The sequence below is a fragment of the Mustelus asterias genome, chromosome 14, assembly GCF_964213995.1.
Source record: "Mustelus asterias chromosome 14, sMusAst1.hap1.1, whole genome shotgun sequence".
Lineage (NCBI taxonomy): Eukaryota > Metazoa > Chordata > Chondrichthyes > Carcharhiniformes > Triakidae > Mustelus > Mustelus asterias.
In genome coordinates, this window is record NC_135814.1 from 51,202,049 (window position 1) to 51,226,020 (window position 23,972).

Consider the following 23,972-nt stretch of genomic DNA (forward strand, 5'->3'; position numbering starts at 1 on the left):
CCAACTCTTGTAATGAAAGCAAAAAAATGTTTTTCATTTACATAGAAGATATAATTACATAGAAGATTTGGCACAGGAACAGGCCATTCAGCCCAACTAATCAATGCAGTGTTTATGCTTCACTCAAACCTCCTGGGGAGCTATCCCCATCTAAAATTACCAGTATAATTATCAATATTTAAAGTTTATTTATTTTTTGACACAAGTAGGCTTACATTAACACTGCAATTAAATTATTCTGAAAATCCCTTAGTCGCCACACTCCGGCACCTGTTCAGGAGAGTTTTAGCATGGCCAATGCACTTAATCAGCATGTCTTTCATTTTGTAGGAGGAAACCCATGCAGACACGGGCAGAATGTAGAGACTTCGCACAAACAGTGACCCAAGTTGAGAACTGAACCCAGGTTCCTAGCACTGTGAGGCAACAGTGTTAACCACTGTGCTACCATGCCACCATCTTCCTGTTTACCTCATATCCTTGTCTAGCTTCCCTTTCAATGCATCTTTATTATTCCCTTCAACTACTCCCTGCAGTAGGAAGTTCCACATTCTCACCACTCTTTGGGGCTTTTAGATTTCATTTATGGGTTCACTTACATGATTATTTCTTATATTCTCTTGCCACGTTTTGTTTACATTTAGGCTGCTTATGTTTCTTGTGGATCCTTCCACACATCTTCTAGTTTAAAGGCTTTGCCACTTCTCTACTTACCCTTTCCATTGGGACACAGGTTCCATCCCAGTTCAGGTGGAGCCTGAATTTATTGTATACTCTGAGCAGCTCTCACATGCTCTGTGTCTGTCTGTGCTCCGGGAAAAACTGATACATGACCCCTTAAGTACCCGCATCATTACAGCGTGACCACCCAGTTTACAGACCAGAACAGGATCCCATTCCTCACTGCTCCAAATTGCCTCACTCACTCATAGAAACCCTACAGTGCAGAAAGAGGCCATTCGGCCCATCGAGTCTGCACCGACCACAATCCCACCCAGGCCCTCTCCCCAGATCCCCACATATTTACCCACTAATCCCTCTACCTACACATCCCGGGACACTAAGGGGCAATTTAGCATAGCCAATTAACCTAACCCGCACATCTTTGGACTGTGGGAGGAAACCGGAGCACCCGGAGGAAACCCACGCAGACACTCTTGTTGACATGGTCCGCTGAGCTGGAATTTGTGCTATTATTCCTAAATTGGTCTTTATTCCTAAATTCATATCAAAAGTTAAAACTGCAACTAGGTTCGCAGTCATTGTCGAGTTCCATTCTGCTATGGGCGGCACGGTGGCACAGCGCTTAGCACTGTTGCCTGACAGCACCAGGAACCTGGGTTCGATTCCTGTCTTGGGTCACTGTCCGTGCAGAGTCTGCACGTTCTCCCCCGTGTCTGCGTGGGTTTCCTCCGGTTGCTCCGGTTTCCTCGCATGGTCCGAAAAGACGTGTTGGTTAGGTGCGTTGACCCGAACAGGCGCCGGAGTGTGGCGACTGGGGGATTTTCACAGTAACTTCATTACAGTGTTAATGTAAGCCTTACCTGTGGCACTAATAAATGAACTTTAAACTATGGCTCTGGTATCTGATCTAATGGACTGACAGGAGGAGGCGGTGGCTCAGAGAGGGTGTGCGCCTTTAAGAGGCGGCGCAGGCGCAGAGGAGTCGTGTGACGCGGCGCGTGCGGCATGGAGTCGTTGGTGTCGGAGTTGTTTGAAATCCAGGCGGTGAAGTTTGGCTGCTTCGTGTTAAAAAGCGGGATTTCCTCACCGGTTTACTTCGATTTGAGGGTGCTTGTGTCCTACCCGATACTGCTGAACCAGGTACCGGTTACAGCCCCGCGCCGCCGGGTTAGGCCCGAAGCCCCTCCTCGGGTTGCTGCTGAGAGGGATCCCGGTCCCCACCGGCAGGGGTAGGGGTGTTCACTGCTGTGCACATTCTGGTCCTGTGGGTTCTGGAGATTCCCTGAGACAAATCCCCCTGATTGAATGGGGTCAGCATTACTGCAGCATGGCAGATAATGTGTGTGTTGCTGCATAAAATGTATTTACAGTTTCCAATTAACCCACCGGTAGACCAATTATTCGTGGGTTTTTCAGACACTTCTCAGCATGGTGCTGACTTCTCCCTCTGGGCAGCAGCATGGTGGACAGTGGTCAGCACCAGGGACCCGGGTTCAATTGCAGCCCGGGGCGGGGGGGGGGGGTCACTGGCTGTGTGGAGTTTGTACGTTCTCTGCGGGTCTGCCTGGGTTTCCTCCCACACTACAAATATGTGAAGGTTAGGGGTTTTGGTCATGCTAAATTTGCCCCCTGGTGTCCCAAGATGTGTAGGTTAGGGGGAATTAGCGGGGTAAATATGGGTGGCATGCTGGCACAGTGGTTAACACTGCTGCCTCTCAGTGCCAGGGACCCAGGTTCGATTCCTGGCTTGGGTCACTGTGTGGAGTTTGCATGTTCTTCCCATGTCTGTGTGGGTTTCCTCCCACAGTCCAAAAGATGTGCCTGTTAGGTGAATTGTCCACATGCTAAATTCTCCCTCTGTATCCGAACAGGTGCTGGAATGTGGTGACTAGGGGATTTTCACAGTAACTTCATTGCAGTGTGAATGTAAGCCTACTTGTGACACTAATAAATAAACTAAAATATATGTAGGGTTATGGGAAAGGGCTTGGGTGGGATCTCTGTTGGGTAGCCTGTGCAGACTGGATGGGCTAAATGGCCTCCTTCGGCACTGTCGGGATTCTATATTTGATGTGGGAGAGGAAGGAAACTTGGAACAGGTGACTGACCCATGCTCGCAAATGTAAAGTCCAATGTTCACTCTCCCTACAGTCAGCTGCCAAAGGACTATCTGATCCTGCCGCCAGCCTATGTTACTATTACTGATGTCTAGCATCTGACTATTACAATAGAATATAGGTTTTTTTGATAAATCTTTTCCCACCATATTTCAAACACAGTGACAACCCTAACTTACTCACTGGCATGAGTCCTGATACTGTTGCTTTGAATTAATACCCATGTCTCAGCCTGCTCCCATTGCCTCAGAAGAGAGGGGAACAGTGAAGAAGAAGAGAGAGGGATCTAAAGGAATGGGGTAGTGATGAAAGGTGGGAATAAAAACAGAAAATGTTGGATAAACTCAGCAGGTCTGGCAGCATCTGTGGAGACAGTTAACATTTCGAGTCCATATGACACTTGAGAACATAGAACAGTACAGCACAGTACAGGCCCTTCGGCCCACGATGTTGTGCTGAACCTTTTCCGAAACCTGCGGGAGTAGAGGTGGAGATGTAATTAAATGAAGACACTATGCAAGACCAGGGTTGAAATTGAAGTGAATAAGGATTCTGAAAAAGAGTCATACAGACTAACAGTAATTTTGTTTCTCTGTCCACATGTTTTTGCCAGACTGCTGAGTTTGTTCAGCATTTTCTGGTTTTGATTTCCAGCATCTGCAGTATTTTGCTTTTATTTAAGTGAAAAGAGGGACGTGTGGTAGTAGAAGTAGAGACATAATTAAATGAAGACATTATGTAAGAGCAGGGAGAGATTAAAGTGAATGAGTAAATGATTTTGGATGCATTTACAACAAAACTTTTGCACCGTAACAAAACAGTATTCTGCTATTAATTGTTCTAAAGTCATGAGTGAAATCTTTATCAAATATGGACCATTTTCCAGTTCCAAAAAGTTAGGCACCCCTGAAGATTTAAATGTTCTTGATTTGGCTGCATTATTGGAAGCTGTACCCCAATTGGCCCTTGGACACGATCACTATTCAGTTATAGCAAAGGATGTAGGTCCTGACAACACCTCACTGTAGTGTTGAAAACTTGTATTTTAGAATTTAGCTGCATCTCTGGTCAAGCTATTTCACCCAACAGAGATCCCACCCAAGCCCTTTCCCATAACCCTACGTATATTTTAGTTTATTTATTAGTGTCACAAGTAGGCTTACATTCACACTGCAATGAAGTTACTGTGAAAATCCCCTAGTCACCGCATTCCAGCACCTGTAAGTCCAACAGGTTTATTTGGTAGCAAAAGCCATTAGCTTTCGGAGCGCTGCCCCTTCGTCAGGTGAGTGGCCACTCGCCTGACGAAGGGGCAGTGCTCCGAAAGCTAGTGGCTTGTGCTACCAAATAAACCTGTTGGACTTTAACCTCGTATTGTGAGACTACTTACTGTGTTTACCCCAGTCCAACGCCGGCATCTCCACATCATGAGCTATTTCAGTACAGTTACAACACTGACATTTAGTCAACAATGGGGAAAATTGCCTGTGCACAAAAAAGGACAATTCCAATCTGACCAATTGCCACCACACAGTCTCTGCTCAGTTCATCTGCAGTGTGATGAAAAGTGTGTCTGCAATGATATCAAGCAGCAATAACCAGCTTTCCAGTGCCTAATTTTATTTCCAGCAGGATCACTTGGCTCCAAACCTCATTATATATAGCCTTGGACCAAACATGGGCAAAAGAGCTGAATGGTGAGGTGAGAGTGACTACCCTTGAGATCAAGATGGCATTTGATTGTGTGTGTGTGACACCAAGAAGCCCTGGTAAAATTGTAGTCAATGGGAATGAGGGGTAAAATTCCCCACTGGTTGAGTCATCCCTCGCAAAAAGGAAGATTGGTTATAGCTGCTAGTGGCCAATCATCTGAGCCCATGACATCACTGTAAATGTTCCTTGGGCAATGCCCTAGGTCCATCAATCTGTAGCTGCTTTTTCAATGACCTTCCCTCCATCGTAGGATCAGAGGTGGAGATGTTATTTCAAAGTGTAGTTCCATTCGCAACTCTGAACAAAGCAGCAAGGCCGACTTGGGATGACAAGTGGCATGCATCATTCATGCTAGACAATGAGAGAAATAACCATCTTGCATTGGTATTAAATGTCATTACCATTGCTGAGTCCCCCACGTTCAACACCCCAGAGTTGTCATTGGCCAGAAATTTACCTGGACCAGCTACGTAAATACAGTATCTACAAGTGCATGTCAGAGGCTGGGAATTGTGCAGTGAATAATCCACCTCCTGAATTCCCAAAGCTTATCCACCATCTACAGGGCACAAATCAAAATGTGATGGATTTTTTTTTCCCTTTGCCTGGGAGAGTGCAGCTCCAACAACATTTGAGAAGCTAGACACCATCTAGGACAAAGCAGTCTACTTGATTACCACTCCATCCATCACCTTTAAACATTTACACCCTCTGCCATTTGCACATCTAGGCTACTTTATGTACCAACTGCAAGGTGCACTGCATCAACTTGCCAAGGGCTCTTAGGCAGCACCTCCCAAATCCGTGGCATTTTTCTACATAGATGGGAAAGGGAGTGACTGCATGGGATCATTGCCATCTATGATTTCTCCTTCGAGCCATCCGTTATCCTGACTTTAAAATATTTCATCGCTGCGTCAAAATCCTGGAACTCCCTACGTAGCAACATTGGAAGTACCTTTATCACACATACTGCTGGGATTTAAGAAGGGCAGTGAACACTGGCTTGTCCTGCAATGGCCATGTACCCTAGTTGAATTTTTAAAAAAGTCCTGTATCCTATTTTGGAATCAACTACAAGCTTGACTATTTTGCTTGCAATATTCCTGAGGATATACACATCTAAATTCTGGTGTAACCTTGTTAATGTATTATGGCTGCTAAATTTAGTCTGTTAATTTAGTAATTACATTTGTCAAATTAGTTGTTTTTTTTTCTTACAGGTGTCAGAACTCCTTTGGCAAACTGCAAACAATGCTGGAATCAAGTGCAATTCTGTTTGTGGGGTTCCATACACTGCTTTACCTCTTGCAACCATTATTTGTTCTTCTAATAAAATACCCATGCTCATTCGTCGAAAGGAGGCAAAGGATTATGGTAAAATCACATTACCGTACACTTAGTGCTACATTTTACGCTGAACAATGCTGAAGTTTAACTTCAATGCTGAAATGTTAATATCTCTAGTAATTGACTGCATAAAAGCTTACAGCTTCAAATGTCTGAACACATTGGTATTTAAAAGCAAAATACTGCGGATACTGGAAAACTTTCGGAGCTTGACACAGTGGTTAGCAATGCTGTCTCACAGCGCCAGGAACCTGGGTTTGACTCCTGGCTTGGGTCACTGTCGGTGCGGAGTCTGTACATTCTCCCTGTGCCTGCATGGGTTTCTTCCAGGTGTTCCAGTTTCCTCCCACGGTCCAAAAAACATGCTGGTTAGATGCATTGGACATACTAAATTCTCCTTCAGTGTACCCAAACAGGCTCCAGAGTGTGGTGACTAGGAGATTTTCACAGTAAATTCATTGTAGTGTTAATGTAAGCCTACTTGTGACACTAATAAGTAAAATTAACTCTTCAGAGAGATTAGTAACAGTAAACGAAGCAAGTTTATCTCTAATGCATTACTTGCTCAAACTCTATGTAACTTGTTCAACGTGGCACAATGGTGATTCAAATTGTAAATTTTAATAAAATAAGCAAAATACTACGGACACGAGAATCTGAAACAAGAACAGAGGATGTTGGGAAAACTCAGCAGGCTTGACAGCATTTGTAAAGAGAGAAAGCAGAGTTAACATTTTGCTTGCTTTTGGCTCTTCGTTAGAACTGAAGAGAGGGATCTTAACTGCCCTGGAAACAATGAGCGCCAACTCTCAGACACTTCCTCCTACCTCCCCCTGGACCATGACCCCACCACTGAACATTAAGCCATTGTTTCTAGGATAGTAACTGATCTCATCTCCTCTGATAATTTTCCCTCCACAGCCTCCAATCTCAGAACCTGTTCTGTCACAGGAGATGAGTTACACTCCGCAGGATTCCTTGCCTTTGACCTTCTCTAGTAGTCACAGTATTTATATGGCTAGTCCAGTTCAGTTTCTGGTCAATGGTAACCCCCCCCCCCCAGAATGTTGATAGTGGGGGATTCAGTGATAAAAGCCCATGGTATTGGGAGTAGTATATAGGCATGGTTAGAAGATTGGCAAAATAATAGAGTTGGGATAAGGGGGGGCATTTTCAGGATGGCAACCTGCAATTAGTGGAGTGCCACAAAGATCAGTGGTGGGTCACAATTATTTACAATATATATTAATAATTTGGATGAGGGAAGTGAATGTACTGTTGCCAAGTTTGCAGATGACACAAAAATAGGTGGGAAGGCAAGTGGTGAGGATGACAGTCTACAGAGTAATATAGACAGGTTAAGTGAATAGGCAAAAATCTTGGCAAATGGAATATAATGTGGTAGGAAGAATAAAGGAGCTGAATATTATTTAAATGGAGAATGACTACAGAAAGTTACAGCAGAGGGAATTGGGCATCATCATGCATAGATCACAGAAAGCTAGCATGCAGGTTCAGCAGGTAATAGGGAATAAAATGTTGGCCTTTATTTTAAAGGGAATGGAGTATAAAGATAAGGAAATTTTGTTAGAATTATACAGGCGCTAGTGAGACCATCCCTGGATTGCTATGAATAGTTTTGGTCCCCAAAAAAGAAGGAAAGATGTATTGGTGTTGGAGGCAGTCCAGGGAATGTTGACTAGGTTGATCCCAGGTATGGAGGGATTTTCTGATGAGAAGAGGTTGAGTAGATTGGGCAAGTACCTATTGGAGTTTAGAAGAATGAGAGGTGACCTTATTGAGACGCGGGCTTCTTAGAATCCCTACAACAAAGAAAGAGGCCATTCGACCCATCGAGTCTGCACCGACCACAATCCCACCCAGGCACTACCCCCATATATTTACCCACTAATCCCTCTAACCTACGCATCCCAGGACACTAAGGGCAATTTTAGCATGGCCAATCAACCTAACCCGCACATTCTTTGGACTGTGGGAGGAAACCGGAGCACCCGGAGGAAACCCACGCAGACACGAGGAGAATGTGCAAACTCCACACAGACAGTGACCCAAGCCGGGAATCGAACCCAGGTCCCTGGAGCTGTGAAGCAGCAGTGCTAACCACTGTGCTACCGTGCCGCTTGACAGAGTAGATGCTGAGAGGTTGTTTCCCCTTGTGGGAGAGTCTAGGACTAGAGGGCATAATCTCTGAGTAAGGAGTCACCCATTTAATGCAGAGATGAGAAGAAATTTCTTCTGAGGGTAGTGGATCTGTGGAATTGTTTACCGCAGAGGGCTGAGTCATCGTTCCATAATTTGTTCTCAAAACCACAGGCTCAGCTGACGCTTCCTCATCTAGGATGGGAGAGGTGTGGGGAAGTTCCGTAATAGAAGCAGAAAGAGAGGCAGTGAATGGCTGGTGTGAGCACAGTGTCCCCAATTATCTTGTGGATTCTTTTGAGAGCCATGTATGCCAGGTATGTGTGTTTTGAGAGTAAGCCTCTCAAAAACACTACCCATGTAAAAACTGACCCCTTAACATTTGCCTAAAAATTGGTTTCAACAATGCATTTTTACACAATATGTGGTATGTATTTTTCTTTGGTTTCCATTGACTTTTTAAAGTTGTAGTACTGCATTATCATATTTATTTCAAAGTCATTTTATAATTACAGGTACGAAACGTCTGGTGGAAGGCACTATCAACCCAGGAGAAACCTGTCTTATTATCGAGGATGTTGTCACAAGTGGTTCCAGTGTCTTAGAGACTGCAGAAGTTCTTCGTAAGGAAGGATTAAAGGTCACTGATGCAGTAGTGTTGTTGGACCGAGAACAGGGAGGAAGGGCCAGATTAGAAGAGGAAGGGATACGTTTACACTCTGTCTGTTCTCTATCCAGGTTATTAGAAATTTTGCATTGCCAAGGCAAAATTGATAGTGAAATGGTAGAAAGCGTCAATGCATTCATAAGAAAAAATGCTTGTCCACCAGTGAATATAAAGATGAATGGTTCAACAAAACAGCTCAATAACCAGCCTGATGGAATACCTGCAAAAAAGCCCCATCGAGAAATAAGCTATGGTGCTCGTGCCCAGCTTCCTGAGATTCACCCAATCACAGCACAGCTTTTTAAGATAATGGAAAAGAAGCAAACTAACCTGTGTCTAGCTGCTGATGTCATGAGCTCAAAAGAGTTGCTACAGCTGGCTGATTCGCTGGGTAGCGAGATCTGTGTATTGAAAACGCATGTTGATATCTTGAATGATTTTAATCCAGCTGTGTTCAGTGAACTAAGAGCAATTGCTGATAAGCATGAATTTTTGATATTTGAAGATCGGAAGTTTGCAGATATTGGGAACACTGTCAAACACCAGTATGAAGGTATCTAGTCATTAAAATGTTTAAAAATCTATATGATGGTTGTTATAAAATAATGAATACTTGGATGTGGCTATAAGCAATTGAGTTTGACTGCAAAGATAAGTTGCATTTTTATTTTTTAATCACTTGTGAAAGCTTTGTTTAAAATCTTTTTGGGGATTCTAGCAAAAAGGATTGTCTCACATTTTGAGCTATCTCAGTGCTCAGCACTCTAGTCCATGAGCATTAACAGGCCCTCATTCCCAGCAGTGTGTCCTTAAAAGCACAGGGGCTAACAACTAGTCTCTTCCTAATTAATACTGTAATTGGCCAAATTAACAGAAAATTGAAATGAGAGTGCTGTAAATCAACACCGTCCTCCAATATTGACGAACATTCCTTGCCTTGAAGACCAGGTTACAATAGTTCACAATTCGAAGGCTTCATTCAGCAATCATAATATACAGTTGTAACTAGTTGAAACTAAAACTGCAACTGCATAGAAGGGAATGTTTGTCTCACTGCAACGTTCTGTGATTGGTTTGAGCCTTAAAAATAAAAATGCCAACTTAATGAATGCGCTGCTTCAAATTGAGTATACAATTAATTTATGAAAGCATATTTTAAACTTGTACTATGAGAAAAGTGCACACGAGGTGCACATTATCTTACATTGGCATACGTCCCACGAGTGTGGTCACACCTCATTTCCAAAGGGGACTGCATCTTGAGACTAGCAGTGATATATCTATTAGCTTTCATTTTCCAAACCAGCTCATTTTGTGGTGGTTAGACTCAGTAGGCACAGACCTACATTGACAGAAATTGTCATGCTACCAGATTATACATTGCACTCTATCTTTCTGACAGCATAGAATCCCATCGAGTCTGCATCTTACCCAGGCCTACCCCTCCACATTATCTCCATAATTCTGTGCATTTACCATGGCTAATCCACCTAACCTACATTAAGGGACAATTTAGCGTGACCAATCCACTTAATCTGCACATTTTTGGACTAAGGGAGGAAATCGCAGCACCCGGCGGAAACCTACGCAGACACGGGGTGAATGTGCAAACTCCACATTGTCATCCAAAGCCGGCATCGAATCTGGGTCCCTGGCACTGTGAGGCAGCAGTCATTGCCCTCAAGGAAAATGTGAAGCAAAGGATGGGGAGGCGTTTACTTGGGAGTGGAGGCACATATCTAGGTAACATGGCTCATATCTCAGTTTCTGAAGCATAGCCAGGTCTTGAAGGTAATGGTACAGGGCATTTGGGTGAAGCTAAATTATTCTGCCACTGAGAAGTGAAACCTCATTCCTGATTTAGAATCCATCTGCGGTGATGGAACCTGAAAATTCTCTTTTGTTGCTAATTTGAGGCCTTTTCTGAGAGTAATAGACACTTTCCATATTGTTTGTTCCTGGGCCTCTGTCAACCTATCTTGGATTTACAGGCTGTACAGAGGCTTGGTTTCTCGGCTCTGAATTCCTTGGCAAGTCAAAAATCATGTGGCAGGCTAGATCATGGTCCATAATTCAGTGGAGTTAATAGTACTCTGGATTAGGCTATGAAGGAAAGCTAATTCCTGCTTTTTATATTTGGTATTTTGTACTTTACGAAAGGCTCTAGTAATTCCGTTTGATTTGGGATGATCTGTACCTTAACTCTGTTTACTCACTTTTTGATTTGTATCACTCAACACCTTTTGTGAATTTCAGTCATGAAAATTTCAATTGACGCACCGTACACAGGCTTTTGAAGGCAGAAATTTTGGACTTCCACTGTTGTGTATGGAACAAATGCTTCCTGCTTTCACTCCTAAATAGCCTAGCTCTAACTCCACCAAAAGAAGCAGTTTCTTTATCAAACCGTATTATCATTTTAAATACTTCAGTTATTCTCAACCTTGTAAACACATGGGAATGCAGGAGACATTTATGCAACCTGTTTCCACAATTTTTAAATCTTTATGTCCTGGTACTGTTCTGGTGACTCTGTGATGGGCCATCTCAAATTCCTGAGTTTTGATGTTTAAAATGAAGTAATCCATGGGGTCTGACTAAAGCTATTTACAACTGAAGCATAAAGTCTTCATTTTTTGTATTTCAATCTTCTTGAGACAAAGGTCATGTTCTATTAATCTTTACCTGCACTATAGCTTTTAGTGATTTTGTGTACTTGAACACCCAAACCCTTTTGATCTTCCACAGCCCCTAGTTTGTCACCATTTTAACAAATTCCAAACTCTCTTGGATTAAAAGTGAATGATCTTTTGATTGTTGTGCCTACTCACTTAATCTGTTTGTGTCCTTTTGTAACTTCTTGTTCCCATGTACACATTTACTGTCCATCTATTTATAGAATCTTAGAAGCTAACAGCACTGAAGGTAGGCATTTGGCCTATCATTCCTGTGCCAGCTCTTTGAAAGAACTGTCTAATTTAAGTCCACAAAACAGCTTTCTCCTGAAATTAGTTATCTCCAATTATCTTTTGAAAGTTCTTATTGAATCTGACTCCACCTCTGTTTAGCTAGTGTTCCAGAAAATAGAGCTAGAGGTGTAATGACGAGTAAAAGGGTTATCATCTAATTATTTTAAATACATAACTCTGGTTATTAGGTCATTTGGGAGTAAATAATTTATCCCTACTGGCACTATTAAAGATCCTTATAATTTTGAATACTCTGTTCAGACTTCTCAAACTTCTCTGCACTAAGGAGAACAATCTCAGATTCTCCACATAACTAATGTTTCTCATTCTTGGTAAAGCTTTATTGTACTCTTTTCAAGACCTTGTCACCCGTCGCAAATTTAGTGTCACCTTGTATGTACAGCTCTCTGTTCTTTTATCCAAGTCATTTAATATTTCTGGGGAAAGGTTCAGGCCCATATAATAAAGTTATTTGTCTCAATATAAATTAGTTAATTGCTCCTTGTCATTGTTTGACATGGATTATGTTGGACAAATGATTGATAGGTTCTGAGCTAATTTTGAGTTTCTTTGCCCTCTTCCAACTTTCTCACCCCTTCATAAAAGAACTAATGTATTGTTTCACTGGCAGTCTTCAGCATTAGGCTCTTTAATCTGCCACAGGAAATGCAAGGCATCGCATGGCACATTCCTCTTCCATGGCACAGGATTGGCACTGCTGCCTCGTATTGCCAGGGACCCGGGTTCAGTTCTGGCCTCTGGGGACTGTGTGGGGAGTTTGCACATTATCTCTGTCTCCGGGTACTCCGGTTTCCTCCCACAGCCAAAGATGTACAGGTTAGGTGGATTGCCCATGCTAAATTATCCCTTGGTGTCAGGGTAAATACGTGGGGTTAGGGCCTGGGTGGGATTGTTGAGAGTGCAGGCTCGATGGGCCAAATGGCCGCCTCCTGCACTATGGGGATTCACTGATTGAAATAAAATAAATGTTTTGCTGGGATGGAAATGTGTGTGTGCTGTCACTGAAATGGCTTAACATGTTTCCAAGCCTGACTAAAGAGTTTCCTTTACACTCAATACATTCGGAAAACCAAGAGAAATGGAATATCCTCTGGTGTCAAAACAGAACACTGGTTTATGTTTGACTTTGTGATTACTGTGTAGGACTCGAGCATTGGGAATCATGAGCATTATATTGCTTTACTTGATTAATTATGCCGTCTTGTTCTCCAGGTGGAATGTACAAAATTGCCTCATGGTCTGACTTTGTGAATGCTCATGTGGTTCCTGGCCCTGGAGTAGTGAAAGGATTAAAGGAAGTTGGGTTGCCTCTGAACCGAGGCTGCTTGCTGATTGCCGAAATGAGCTCTGAAGGTTCCCTAGCTACTGGAGACTACACCAAAACAGCTGTAATTAAACTATTCTGATCTATTAACAAATAAAATGATGATCTAAGAAAGATATCTCAAAATTGTCAGAAGGGCTCACGTGGAATTGGAGGATTTTTACAAGAACAGTTTGAGAACAAAACCTTTCTGCAAAAACTCTATGCCTTTGTTATGAAAGGAAATAATTCAATTTTCTCTTATTATAGCTTCCTAATTGAGATGCATATAGAATCATAGAATACTTACACCACAGAACAAAAAAGGAGGTAGACAAATGGCGGGTAACTACAGGCCGGTTAGCTTAACGTCCATAGTTGGGAAATCGCTGGAATCCATCATTAAAGAAGAAATAGCAGGACACCTGGAAAAGAAAAAAAATGGTTCGATCAAGCAGACGCAGCATGGATTCATGAAGGGAAAGTAGTGTTTGACGAATTTACTGGATTTTATGAAGATGTAACGAGTGCAGTTGACAGAAGGGAACCGGTGGATGTGGTGGTTTTAGATTTCCAGAAGGCATTCGATAAGGTGCCTCACAAAAGATTGCTGCAGAAGATTAAGGTACATGGAGTTGGGGGTAAAGTGTTAGCGTGGATTGAGGATTGGCTATCTAACAGGAAGCAGAGAGTTGGAATAAATGGGTGCTCTTCTGGTTGGCAGTTGGTGATTAGTGGCGTGCCGCAGGGATCGGTGCTGGGGCCTCAACTGTTTACCATCTACATAGACGATCTGGAGGAGGGGACCGAGTGTAGGGTAACAAAGTTTGCGGATGACACAAAGATGAGTGGGAAAGCGAATTGCGTGGAGGATGCGGAAAGTCTGCAGAGAGATTTGGATAGGCTAAGTGAGTGGGCGAGGATCTGGCAGATGGAGTATAATGTTGACAAGTGTGAGGTTATCTACTTTGGAAGGAATAATAGTAAAATGGACTATTATTTAAATGGTGAAAAATTACAACATGCTACTGTGCAGAGGGACCTGGGGGTCCTTGTGCATGAATCGCAAAAACTCAGTTTGCAGGTGCAACAGGTGATCAAGAAGGCAAATGGAATGTTGGCCTTTATCGCGAAGGGGATGGAGTATAAAAGCAGGGAGGTCATGCTGCAATTGTACAAGGTACTGGTGAGGCCGCAACTAGAGTACTGTGTGCAATTTTGGTCCCCTTATTTGCGAAAGGATATATTGGCCTTGGAGGGAGTACAGAGAAGGTTCACCAGGTTGATACCGGAGATGAGGGGGTTAGCTTATGAGGAGGGATTGAGTAGATTGGGCCTGTACTCGTTGGAGTTTAGAAGGCTGAGGGGAGATCTTATAGAGACATATAAGATAATGAAGGGGCTGGATAGGGTAGAGGCAGAGAGATTCTTTCCACTTAGAAAGGAAATAAGAACTAGAGGACACAGCCTCAAAATAAGGGGGAGTCAGTTTAGAACAGAGTTGAGGAGGAACTTCTTCTCTGAGGGTAGTGAATCTCTGGAATTCTCTGCCCATTGAAGCATTGGAGGCTCCCTCGTTAAATATGTTTAAGTCCACAGGTAGATAGATTTCTGATCAATAAGGGAATTAAGGGTTATGGGGAGTGGGCAGCTAAGTGGAACTAAACCACTATCAGATCAGCCATGATCTTATTGAATGGCGGGGCAGGCTCGAGGGGCTAGATGGCCTATTCCTGCTCCTATTATGTAACAAGGCCATTTGGCCTGTCACATCTGTGCCTGCTCTCTGTAAGAGTAACTGAGTTAGTCCCACTCTCTCATGTCCCCATAGCCCTGTAAATTTGTTCTCTTCAAATTATTACTCAAGTCTCTTTTGAAGGCCTTACAAGGATAAGTGACAAAAGGCAACAATTTAGTAATATTTTCTTTGGTTTTCCTTCATTTTTCTTGCCAATACCATTTCATGCCACATTTTAATTTGACACCTGCACTTTCTGTGCTTCTGTAGCCTTTCTGCAGTATTGAGCTCTTGGCACCTGACAAGCTAAAAAGCTTTATCTTATTCTGTGTGCTAGTTGATATCCAGGAGGATCTAGATTTAAGAGTCCCATCCTTTTATTATAGAAAATATTTGTTCTGAACCCTCTTTGGTTCCTCCTCGAATGCCTCCCACTGTTCTGAAATGGATTTATCTTCAAGCAGCTGTTTCCAGTAACTTTTGTCAAATTACATTTCAACTTAGTAAAAATGATCTTCCCCAATTTAGAACTTGTACTCTAGTGTGGGAAATAATAATGCTAGAACTTCTTTAAATCTAATTGAAATATGATCACTAGCACCCAATGCTCTTCCAGTTATACCCTTTATACCTACAGTGGTTAATTCCCTAAAACCAAATACTGAACTGCCCTTTCTCTTGTCTTCTGAATACATTTTCAGATTCTGTGCCCTCGGTGCCTTTTGCATTGAATTTATTCCAAATAATATTAGGATAGTTGAAATTGCCATTATTTCTGCCTTTTTGTCTCTGCACTTATTAGCAATTTGATAACACATTTGTTCTTCCAGCTCTGTGTTTTAGTTTGTACTATACTCCCAGCAATGTGATTTTCCCCTTTCTATTCCTCTGCTCAACCAGTTGGCTTCATTTGATGCTCTTTTGAGGAAATCATTCTTCCTCATTGTTGCAATTATTTCTTTAGCATTGGGGAAAGCTAGCAAACTGTGCTATTAAATTACAAAAGATAAAATTCAATTTCATTTCTAACTCTTGGAAAACATGTTTTTATTTATTTAGGTAAGACTGGCTGAAAAGCACTCTGATTTCGTCATTGGGTTTATATCCAGCTCAAACATCAGCAACAGATTAGATTTTATACATATGACCCCTGGAGTTCAGATGGAGATTGGAGGTAAGATTGCTACTTCTCTTGAAGTACAGATTAATAATGCATAGTATAGTGTATTGACTGGTAGAGTGCAGAGAGCTCTTGTTAGTCATTAGGATCATAATTTTTTGTGTGTATAATGGGAATGGATTATGAGAAGTTGTAGTTGATAAAGTATTTTATACACTGCAAAGACATAACAGATTTTTGAAAATATATTGGTTTGTGTCCTCCAGCAGTGTTACAACAAAATATATATCTTATTACGATGCTCATAAGTTGCAGTGTTGTGTACACTGGGCTTTTGCTTAATTCAGCTCCTGAACTGAACCCTGGGTTGCTGCTATTGATAGTCGCAGGTTGGCCTCTCCATGTTCAATTCGGTGTGGCTGAAATGGTGGTTGATCAGTGCAAAGCCATCACAAAATAACACAGCGATTATAATTATTAACATTAAACAGATCTGGTTACTGAGAGTTAAAGATTATGCAGAATTATTCACAAACAGTTCTAACTAGTCAGTGGCTAAACAAGCAGTCGGGCTAATCTCTTGGGCAGTCCCCGTTCCACATATTCTTTCGTCCCCCTTGCTTTCATCCACTTATCTAACCTATTAATTATTGTAACGTCTGATAACTTCAATAGTACAACCCACAGCCTTTTAACTTTTTAAAAATGTTTCACTTCTCTGTTGTAAATTTCTTTCTTCTAAACTTATTAGCAGCCATCCAACTTGGGAGACGATGGACTGCACCAAGGGTGTATGTCACTTCTGTAGTGAACATCGTCTTTGTAGCTATGGAGAACAATTTGTGGGTGGCAAACCCTACCGCAGTTGGCACAGATAAATAGCGTTGGCCGGAGGTAACTGATGTTTTCCCCTCAAAATAGGTTAATAGGCCAAATAAGGTCTCATGAAGCCTGGGGTAATATATTAGAAAGGATAGATTGGTTAACAGTTAGAAAACAGAGTGGTTAAAAATGGGGGTTCAAGTTGGCAAGTGAATAGTGGAAGGCCACAAGGATCAGTGTTGGGGTCTCAACTATTTACAATCTATATTAATGACTTGGATGAAGAGACAGAGAATAATGTGTCAAAGTTTGCCAATAATACCAAACCCGGAGGAAAGGTAACCTGATAAACGTTTATGAAATTATGAGGGGTATAGATAGGGTGAACAGTTGGAAGCTTTTTCCCAGGGCAGAAATGACAATTACAAGGGGGCACAAGTTCAAGGTTTAGGGGGGAAAGGTTCAGTGAAGATGTACAGGAGAAGTTTTTTTACACAGAGGGTGGTGGGGGCCTGGAATGTACTGCTAAGTGAGGTGGTTGAGGCAGACATGTTAGTGACATTTGAGACTTGCCTAGATAGACATATGAACAGACGGGGAATAGAGCGATACAGGCGGTTGGTCTAGAGAGGACAATGTGATCGGCGCAGGCTTGGAGGGCCAAAGGGCCTGTTCCTGTGCTGTACTGTTCTTTGTAACCTGTGGAAAGAACACAGAGGTTGCAAAGAGAAATAAGACAGGTTAGTTGAGAAGCAACAAGATGGCAGATGGAATATAATATAGGGAAGTGTGAAGCTGTTCACTTCGGTTGTAAGAATAAAGCAGAATATTTTTTAAATGGTGAGAAACTTGTAAGTATTGATGTTCAAAGAGACTTGAGTGAGTTTTTACAAGGAATTCAGAAAGTTAGCATGCTGGCCTTACAAGGGGATTGCAGGACAAGAATAAAAATTTCCAGCTAAAGTTGTACAGGATTTTGGTGAAATCATGTCTGGAGTACGATATGCAGTTTTAGTCTCCACATTTAAGAAAGGATATACTTGAATTGGAGGTTGTACAGCGAAGGTTCACTACCTTGGGATGAGAGTAAATTGGGCTTATGTTCTCTGGCGTTTAGAAGAACGAGTGGCAATCTCATTGAAACCTACAAAATTCTGAAGGAGTTTGATAGGGTAAAGGCTGAAAGATTGTTTCCACCAGTAAGGGAGTCTCAGGATAAGGGGCCAATCGTTTAAAACTGAGATGAGGAGAAATTACTTCCCTCAAGGGATTGTGAATCATTGAAATTCTCGACCCAGAGGGTTGTGGATGGTCCATTATTAAATACATTTAAGGCTGGGGTAGAAAGATATTTGATCTCTTGTGGAATTGAAGGATATGGGATGGGCAAGTTGATGTCCAAGAACAGCAGCAACATCACTGACTGGCAGAATGGCTCGATGGGCAATGTGGTCTACAACTGCTCCTATTTCTTATGTTCTTAGCCTCCTCCCGTCCTGGCAGTGGAGCTATTTACCCATAGCTGGAGATCTGGGTTGTGGGCACCAGGACACGATCACACTCTGGTGGGCCTGTATGGCCCATATCGGGGGTCATGATGTGGAGATCATGATGGCCCATATCGGGGGCCAGGCCTCTTCCAATTCCTCTGTAGTTTAGCCTAGGTCCAAGAGGTACGCAGATTACATATGTCACCATGGCAAGTCAATAGTTATACTGCTAGCCAGCAGTGAGAGCTTGAAAACAAGAGGTGACAAGTCAACTGGCACTACATGACACACGTTGCATCACTGGAGAGACACTTCCTTCTATACACCTTTTAACTTGAAATAGACTCTGTCCAGTCCCTTCATAATTTTTAATTCTTTCAAATTGCCTCGTAACATCTTCAGTTCATAGTCAGAGTCATAGAGGTTTACAGCATGGAAACAGGCCCTTCGGCCCAACTTGTCCAGTCCCAATTTCCCGCGTTTGGCCTATATCCCTCGATTAGCCATCTTATTCATGGAACTGTCTAAATGCTTTTTAAAAGACAAAATTGTACCCGCCTCTACTACTACCTCTGGCAGCTTGTTCCAGACGCTCACCATCCTCTGGAAAAAAATGCCCCTCTGGACTCTTTTGTACCTCTCCCCTCACAAATTAAACCTATGCCCTCTTGTTTTAGACTCCCCTATCTTTGTGTTACCTTTTAGTTGTATAGAAGTAGTCCCAATTATTTAAGTCATTCTTCGTATTTATTTGTCCTTGTAACAGGGACAATCCTCGTGAATCTGAACTTCTTTTTGGCCCCAGTCATTTTCAGGTTGTGGCTATCACCAGTTTTTGATTTCCCAAGTTGTCCTTGAATGGCGGTAATGGGTTATATTTCCACAAAGCTGTTGGGTAGGAGGCTAGTGACAAGAAGGACAGGCATTATGTTGGGATGGTGTGTGACCTGGAGGTATTGATGTTCCCATGTACTTAGTGCCCTTGTCCAAGTAAGAGTTGGTTGTTTCAAATTCCTACTTATTCCTTAAATAGACTTCTCATTTCCCAAATGTCTCCAGTTTTCAACCAACCTGTTCTGTATTCTTTTGCAGAATTATCCCAGGGTTCTAAGTTAGAATGAGTAGCTAGTTGGTATTATCCTTATTAGTGTACACAAGGAAAAATAAAATCAAATGGATCTGGTAACTTACCTACCATCTTGGTGGCACACACTAGTCTTTAACTTGTGTGACAACAAACCTTCATTTTCTCTTCAATTAATCACTTAAAGCCATAAAACAACTGCTGTTGTATATATTCCAGGACTAACCCAGGTCATATATTGCCTACATCGAAACATATTTTGGAAAGTGTGTTGAAACCAAGTTGTGCCAAATTTATTAAGCACTGTGCATAGTGCAATAGCTTATTCCTAATTGTGTCCATTAACAATGTGTTACTAATTCAGTGATATTCTTGGGTTAACTGTCATACTGTCACCCCACTGTGTAACCTGTTTCAGCTGGGTTTCCTAAAGCAGCTTGAGAAATTTTACTGCTTCTCCCTCCCTTCTCCTTGCCACCCTCTGCTGTCTAACCTTAACAATACCATTCACTACCTCCTTTAGATAGGAGACTAGTCATTTCTGTAGTGCAAATATTTAGCCATTATCCGAGATCCGAACCTTGCTTGTGTGACATTGTGGGATGTTTATGTTACATCCTTAGAAATAAAGGTATTTTTAATGATAATTAAATACTAATTATGAAAATTTATAACCATACCTTGAACATGTTGAATCAGTTCAGCAAATTCTATCTCTGTCTCACTTCTTCTCAGCGGATAATCTGGGCCAGCAATATCTGAGTCCTGAAGAAGTGATTCACAAGAAGGCCTCTGATATCATCATTGTGGGTCGAGGGATCTTGTCTGCGAAGGATTGTGTGGAAGCTGCAAGAACATACAAAAAAGCAGGTTGGGCAGCTTATCTGAACAGGTTGTTATCTGCTAACAATTGAAAGTTTGGACAAAAGTACTCGCGAGGCTCATTTTGAGCATAATCTGTTGGAATTAATTGATATTTTTTCATGATTTGTTTTGTAATGGGGTACAAATTTTGAATGTATTTTTAAATAAATAAAGAATAACATGATTAATCATTGATCTTTACAATTGCAGAGTGAAAAACTAAGTCTTAATTTGTTGCAACAGCTAACAATTCAACAACTGACCAAATCAGTCTGATACAACAGAGGAAAGCCATTGGGCCAGTGCTATTTCTTTGCTAGAGCTATCCAACTAGTTCCATCCCCCTGCTTTTCTCCCATACTCTTATAAATCTTTTCCCTTTAAGTATTTATACAAGTCCTTTTTGAATTCACTATTGAATCTCTTTCCATCATCCTTTTGGATCCATTCCCAATCACAACTCACTGTGTAAAACAAAATAATTTCACATCATTTCTGATTCTTTTCCCAATAAATTATTCATCCATCTCTTAATATGTAGACCTACATAGAAGCTATATAGGGTAAATGATTTAACCTTGAGAATATTCAGAATTAGATAATTAATTGGAGTGTGTTGTTTGTGTAGTGTTTCTTTACCAGGCAAGTAGGATGGCCTAGACAAATCAATACATTTTTGCTCCATTTTGGATTGAGTTGAAGATGACTTGAAGAAAGTGAACTGATCTCTTTTTGTTGTAAATACTGCCACCTGTTGTGGAAACCTATTTGAATTTCACCTTGGCCCACACCAGTTTATGACATTGCCTCCAATGGTACAACTCAAACCTTTGATCGCCATTAATGTGAGATCATTAACTGGAAGTTCATCACAGTTTATACAGCTGAATTCCTGGCATCTGATCCACAGAAGCCTATATCATAAATCATTCCATAACTCCAAGTAAGGGAAATAAGAAGATGAACTTAAAATCACTCAAAATGCTTTTTGGACATGTTTTTGTAAGCAACAAACATTCGTAATGTTCAAAATAGAATTGCAGGTGAAAAGGATAAATTTTGCAATACATAATGTGACCAAACTTATCTTTCATGATTTTGTGTACTCTTTTTGACGCTTCAGTCTCAGAAAACTGGAACTGGCCTTGACACTTTTGCCAAGAACTATGACTTGTTCAGATTCTGCATTTTGGCTACATTGCATACGATCTCTTGGGATGCTGTCCAAGGATCACAATGGTTCTTTCTTGTCTTTAATTGTATCTGTCGGTTCCCTCCTCTTCCCCCACACATACAAAAGTTTGAACATCGAGAGAACAAAGCCAGCTGATAGCAGCAGAGGGCGCCATTGTGCATATGTAGATTCCTGTGATCTGCTCTGCCCCCCCCCCCCCCAAATCCGCTGTTGCAGGGTACAGTAGTTTCACCTTGCCCCCTGGCACTGCCAGGGTGCCCAGTGGGCAGTGGCAGGCTGACACTGCCTCTGGGGTGGTGGGGAGGGGGGGGGGGGTGCAGTGCTCAATGGCGTCTGGTTCTACTGGCGAGGCCGTCATGTCTGGTCCCCGTTGATATAGACCATACATAATCCTCGTCGAAGAGAACCTTCACTGGCGAGGCCACAGATGCAAGTGAACCCGAGTACTTGCGTCCTGGGCTCACTTGTAATACTTTTTGACAGGTGCGAGCCTGATCTCGCCGGATATCTGATGCCAGTAAGACCATGAGTGTTGCGAAATCTTACTGGCTCCCACTGAGATTTCCTGCATTTTTGTTTTCATTATTTTGCATTGATATAGCTCCCTCTATGACCACCAGATGTCCCAAAGAGTTTCACAGCCAATTAAGTACTTCTGAAGTATTGTTAATATTTTAACGTTGTTGGACTTCTGTTGTCGGTTTTGGAACTGGTAACAGAGCCTCAGGGGTCTTGGTGAATATACAAAGGAATGTCAGAGAAGGAAATATGGTGAATTAAAGTGAGGTTAGCTACAAAAAAAAGCAGGAAATTAAGAAAAATGTTTGGACAGTAAATTGTTGCTTAAAGTTTAACAATGTTTGGACAGTACAATTTAATTGTTCCCTTTCAGTTGGACCAGAAAAGTTGAATGAAATTGTCAGAACATAAATCGTGCAATTAAAAAGCTACTCAGGTCATTAAGGTCTATCCCTAATTTCCTGTAACAAGTCTAATTGACAGTTAATATGTAAATACAGCAATTTCTTAACTCATGGGGATGTTGATGGAAAGCTTCTGTTTTTGTATGACAGAGCAGCACAAATCCTTTTTTCTGAATGTTTATTCATGACATTTGTAAAAGTACATTATGAAACATTTTAAATTTAAAATTACAGTGCAATAAAATTCAATATGTCTGCATTAGGTATGTGCCTCCATATAATTGCAATTCTCTTGATATTTAAAATATATATTCCACATCAGGCATATAACCTGAGGGTTTCCACAAATTTTTCTTGGATCTTTCCCCTTTGCACCTCTGCGACAGCGGCCCCAAGCTTTAATACACCCTCAGAATGTAGTCCTGGACCTTGAAATATGCCAGTCTGCAGCATTCAGTCGAGGACAACACTGCATCAGAAGACCAGCAGACTTTTGGCAGACCAAAGAGCATCTTTCACCAATTTGATGATCTTCCAGTTTCAGTTGATGTTTATCTTGGTGTGCATCGCTGGGAACAGCCCATAGAGCATAAATGAACCTTTAAAAAAAACACCGGCTGGAATTTTACCAGGCTCGCAGAACGGCATTCTCCATTGGCCTCGGGCGAGCGTGCTGGTAAAATTCTGGCATGCATCCCCACACCTTTGCAGAGATACATTCCAGAAGGAGAAGAGCAGTACAAATCACCCAGCATCTTGTGATGATAATTCATGGCGTCACTTCCTCACCAGAAGTTGTTGAATGAATTACATTTCACGTTAAATTCGTTGTTATTTTGGTAGAAAATTAAAGTCATAGAGGTTTACAGCATGGAAACCGGCCCTTCGGCCCAACCTGTCCATGCTGTCCGGTTTTTACCACTAAGCTAGTCCCAGTTGCCCACGTTTGTCCCATATCCCTCTATACCCATCTTACCCATGTAACTGTCTAAATGCTTTTTAAACTGTCTCTGGTAGCTCGTTCCAGACATCCCCCTCTGTGTGAAAAAATTGCCCCTCAGGACCCTTTTGTATCTCTCTCCTCTTACCTTAAACCTATGCCCTCTAGTTTTAGACTCCCCCACCTTTGGGAAAGATGTTGACTATCTACCTTATCTATGCTGTTGTGGTCCCGTGTTTCCTAATAATTTTAAAATTCCAAACTTGTAAGCATGAACTATGCTCGGTTCTACTGTGCTGGACAAATTGAAACAACTTAGTCGTGATCTATATTATATAGTCTCTTTAGAAACACCATTTCATCGCTCAGCCTTCCCTTTTCCAGGGAGAACATGCTCAAATTGACATAATCGTCCTTCATAATCCATCCCCTCAACCAATCGGCTTGCCCTCTTCTGCGTCTTCTCAATAAGTTGATGTTTTATAACTGCAGGAAGCAACTGTTTTACTTGAGTCATGCTTCTGTGAGCTAATCGGGTTGCTCAGGTTATGATTTAATTGTGTACCGTTGGCTTGTGTAAACTAGTTACAAATAGAGTGCAAACATATGTTCTTTGAAGGAATGGATAGTTAGATTGTAAGTCACTTGAGAAAATAAAGGAATGGCTCCAAATATCTTTTAGCAAAGATAATCATGAATGGAATTGACAAATGTCAATTTTAAAAATGCCTGAATAGATGAATTACATTTGTTGAAAACAAACATTCTTTTGGTTAGATAATGGTGATTCATTCTTCTGTCACAGTGCTGTA

At 41.7% G+C, this 23,972-nt stretch overlaps 1 protein-coding gene across 1 annotated transcript; it reads left to right on the plus strand.

Annotated features, from left to right (window-relative positions):
* The first annotated feature begins 1,657 nt into the window (after positions 1–1,657).
* Positions 1,658–21,492, plus strand: umps (uridine monophosphate synthetase). The gene is made up of 6 exons (XM_078228364.1): positions 1,658–1,824; positions 5,738–5,891; positions 8,540–9,244; positions 12,894–13,069; positions 15,782–15,896; positions 19,974–21,492. Exons 1-6 carry the CDS (start codon positions 1,690–1,692, stop codon positions 20,150–20,152), a joined length of 1,464 nt encoding a protein of 487 aa, XP_078084490.1. The 5' UTR covers positions 1,658–1,689; the 3' UTR covers positions 20,153–21,492.
* Positions 21,493–23,972: the final 2,480 nt, after the last annotated feature.

Bases quoted from the DNA above. Each gene is read 5' to 3' on its own strand.
- umps (XM_078228364.1), top strand. From the start codon at position 1,690: ATGGAGTCGTTGGTGTCGGAGTTGTTTGAAATCCAGGCGGTGAAGTTT. The intron at 1,825-5,737 runs GTACCGGTTACA...TTTTTCTTACAG, and splicing joins ACCCGATACTGCTGAACCAG to GTGTCAGAACTCCTTTGGCA. The intron at 15,897-19,973 runs GTAAGATTGCTA...ACTTCTTCTCAG, and splicing joins AGTTCAGATGGAGATTGGAG to CGGATAATCTGGGCCAGCAA.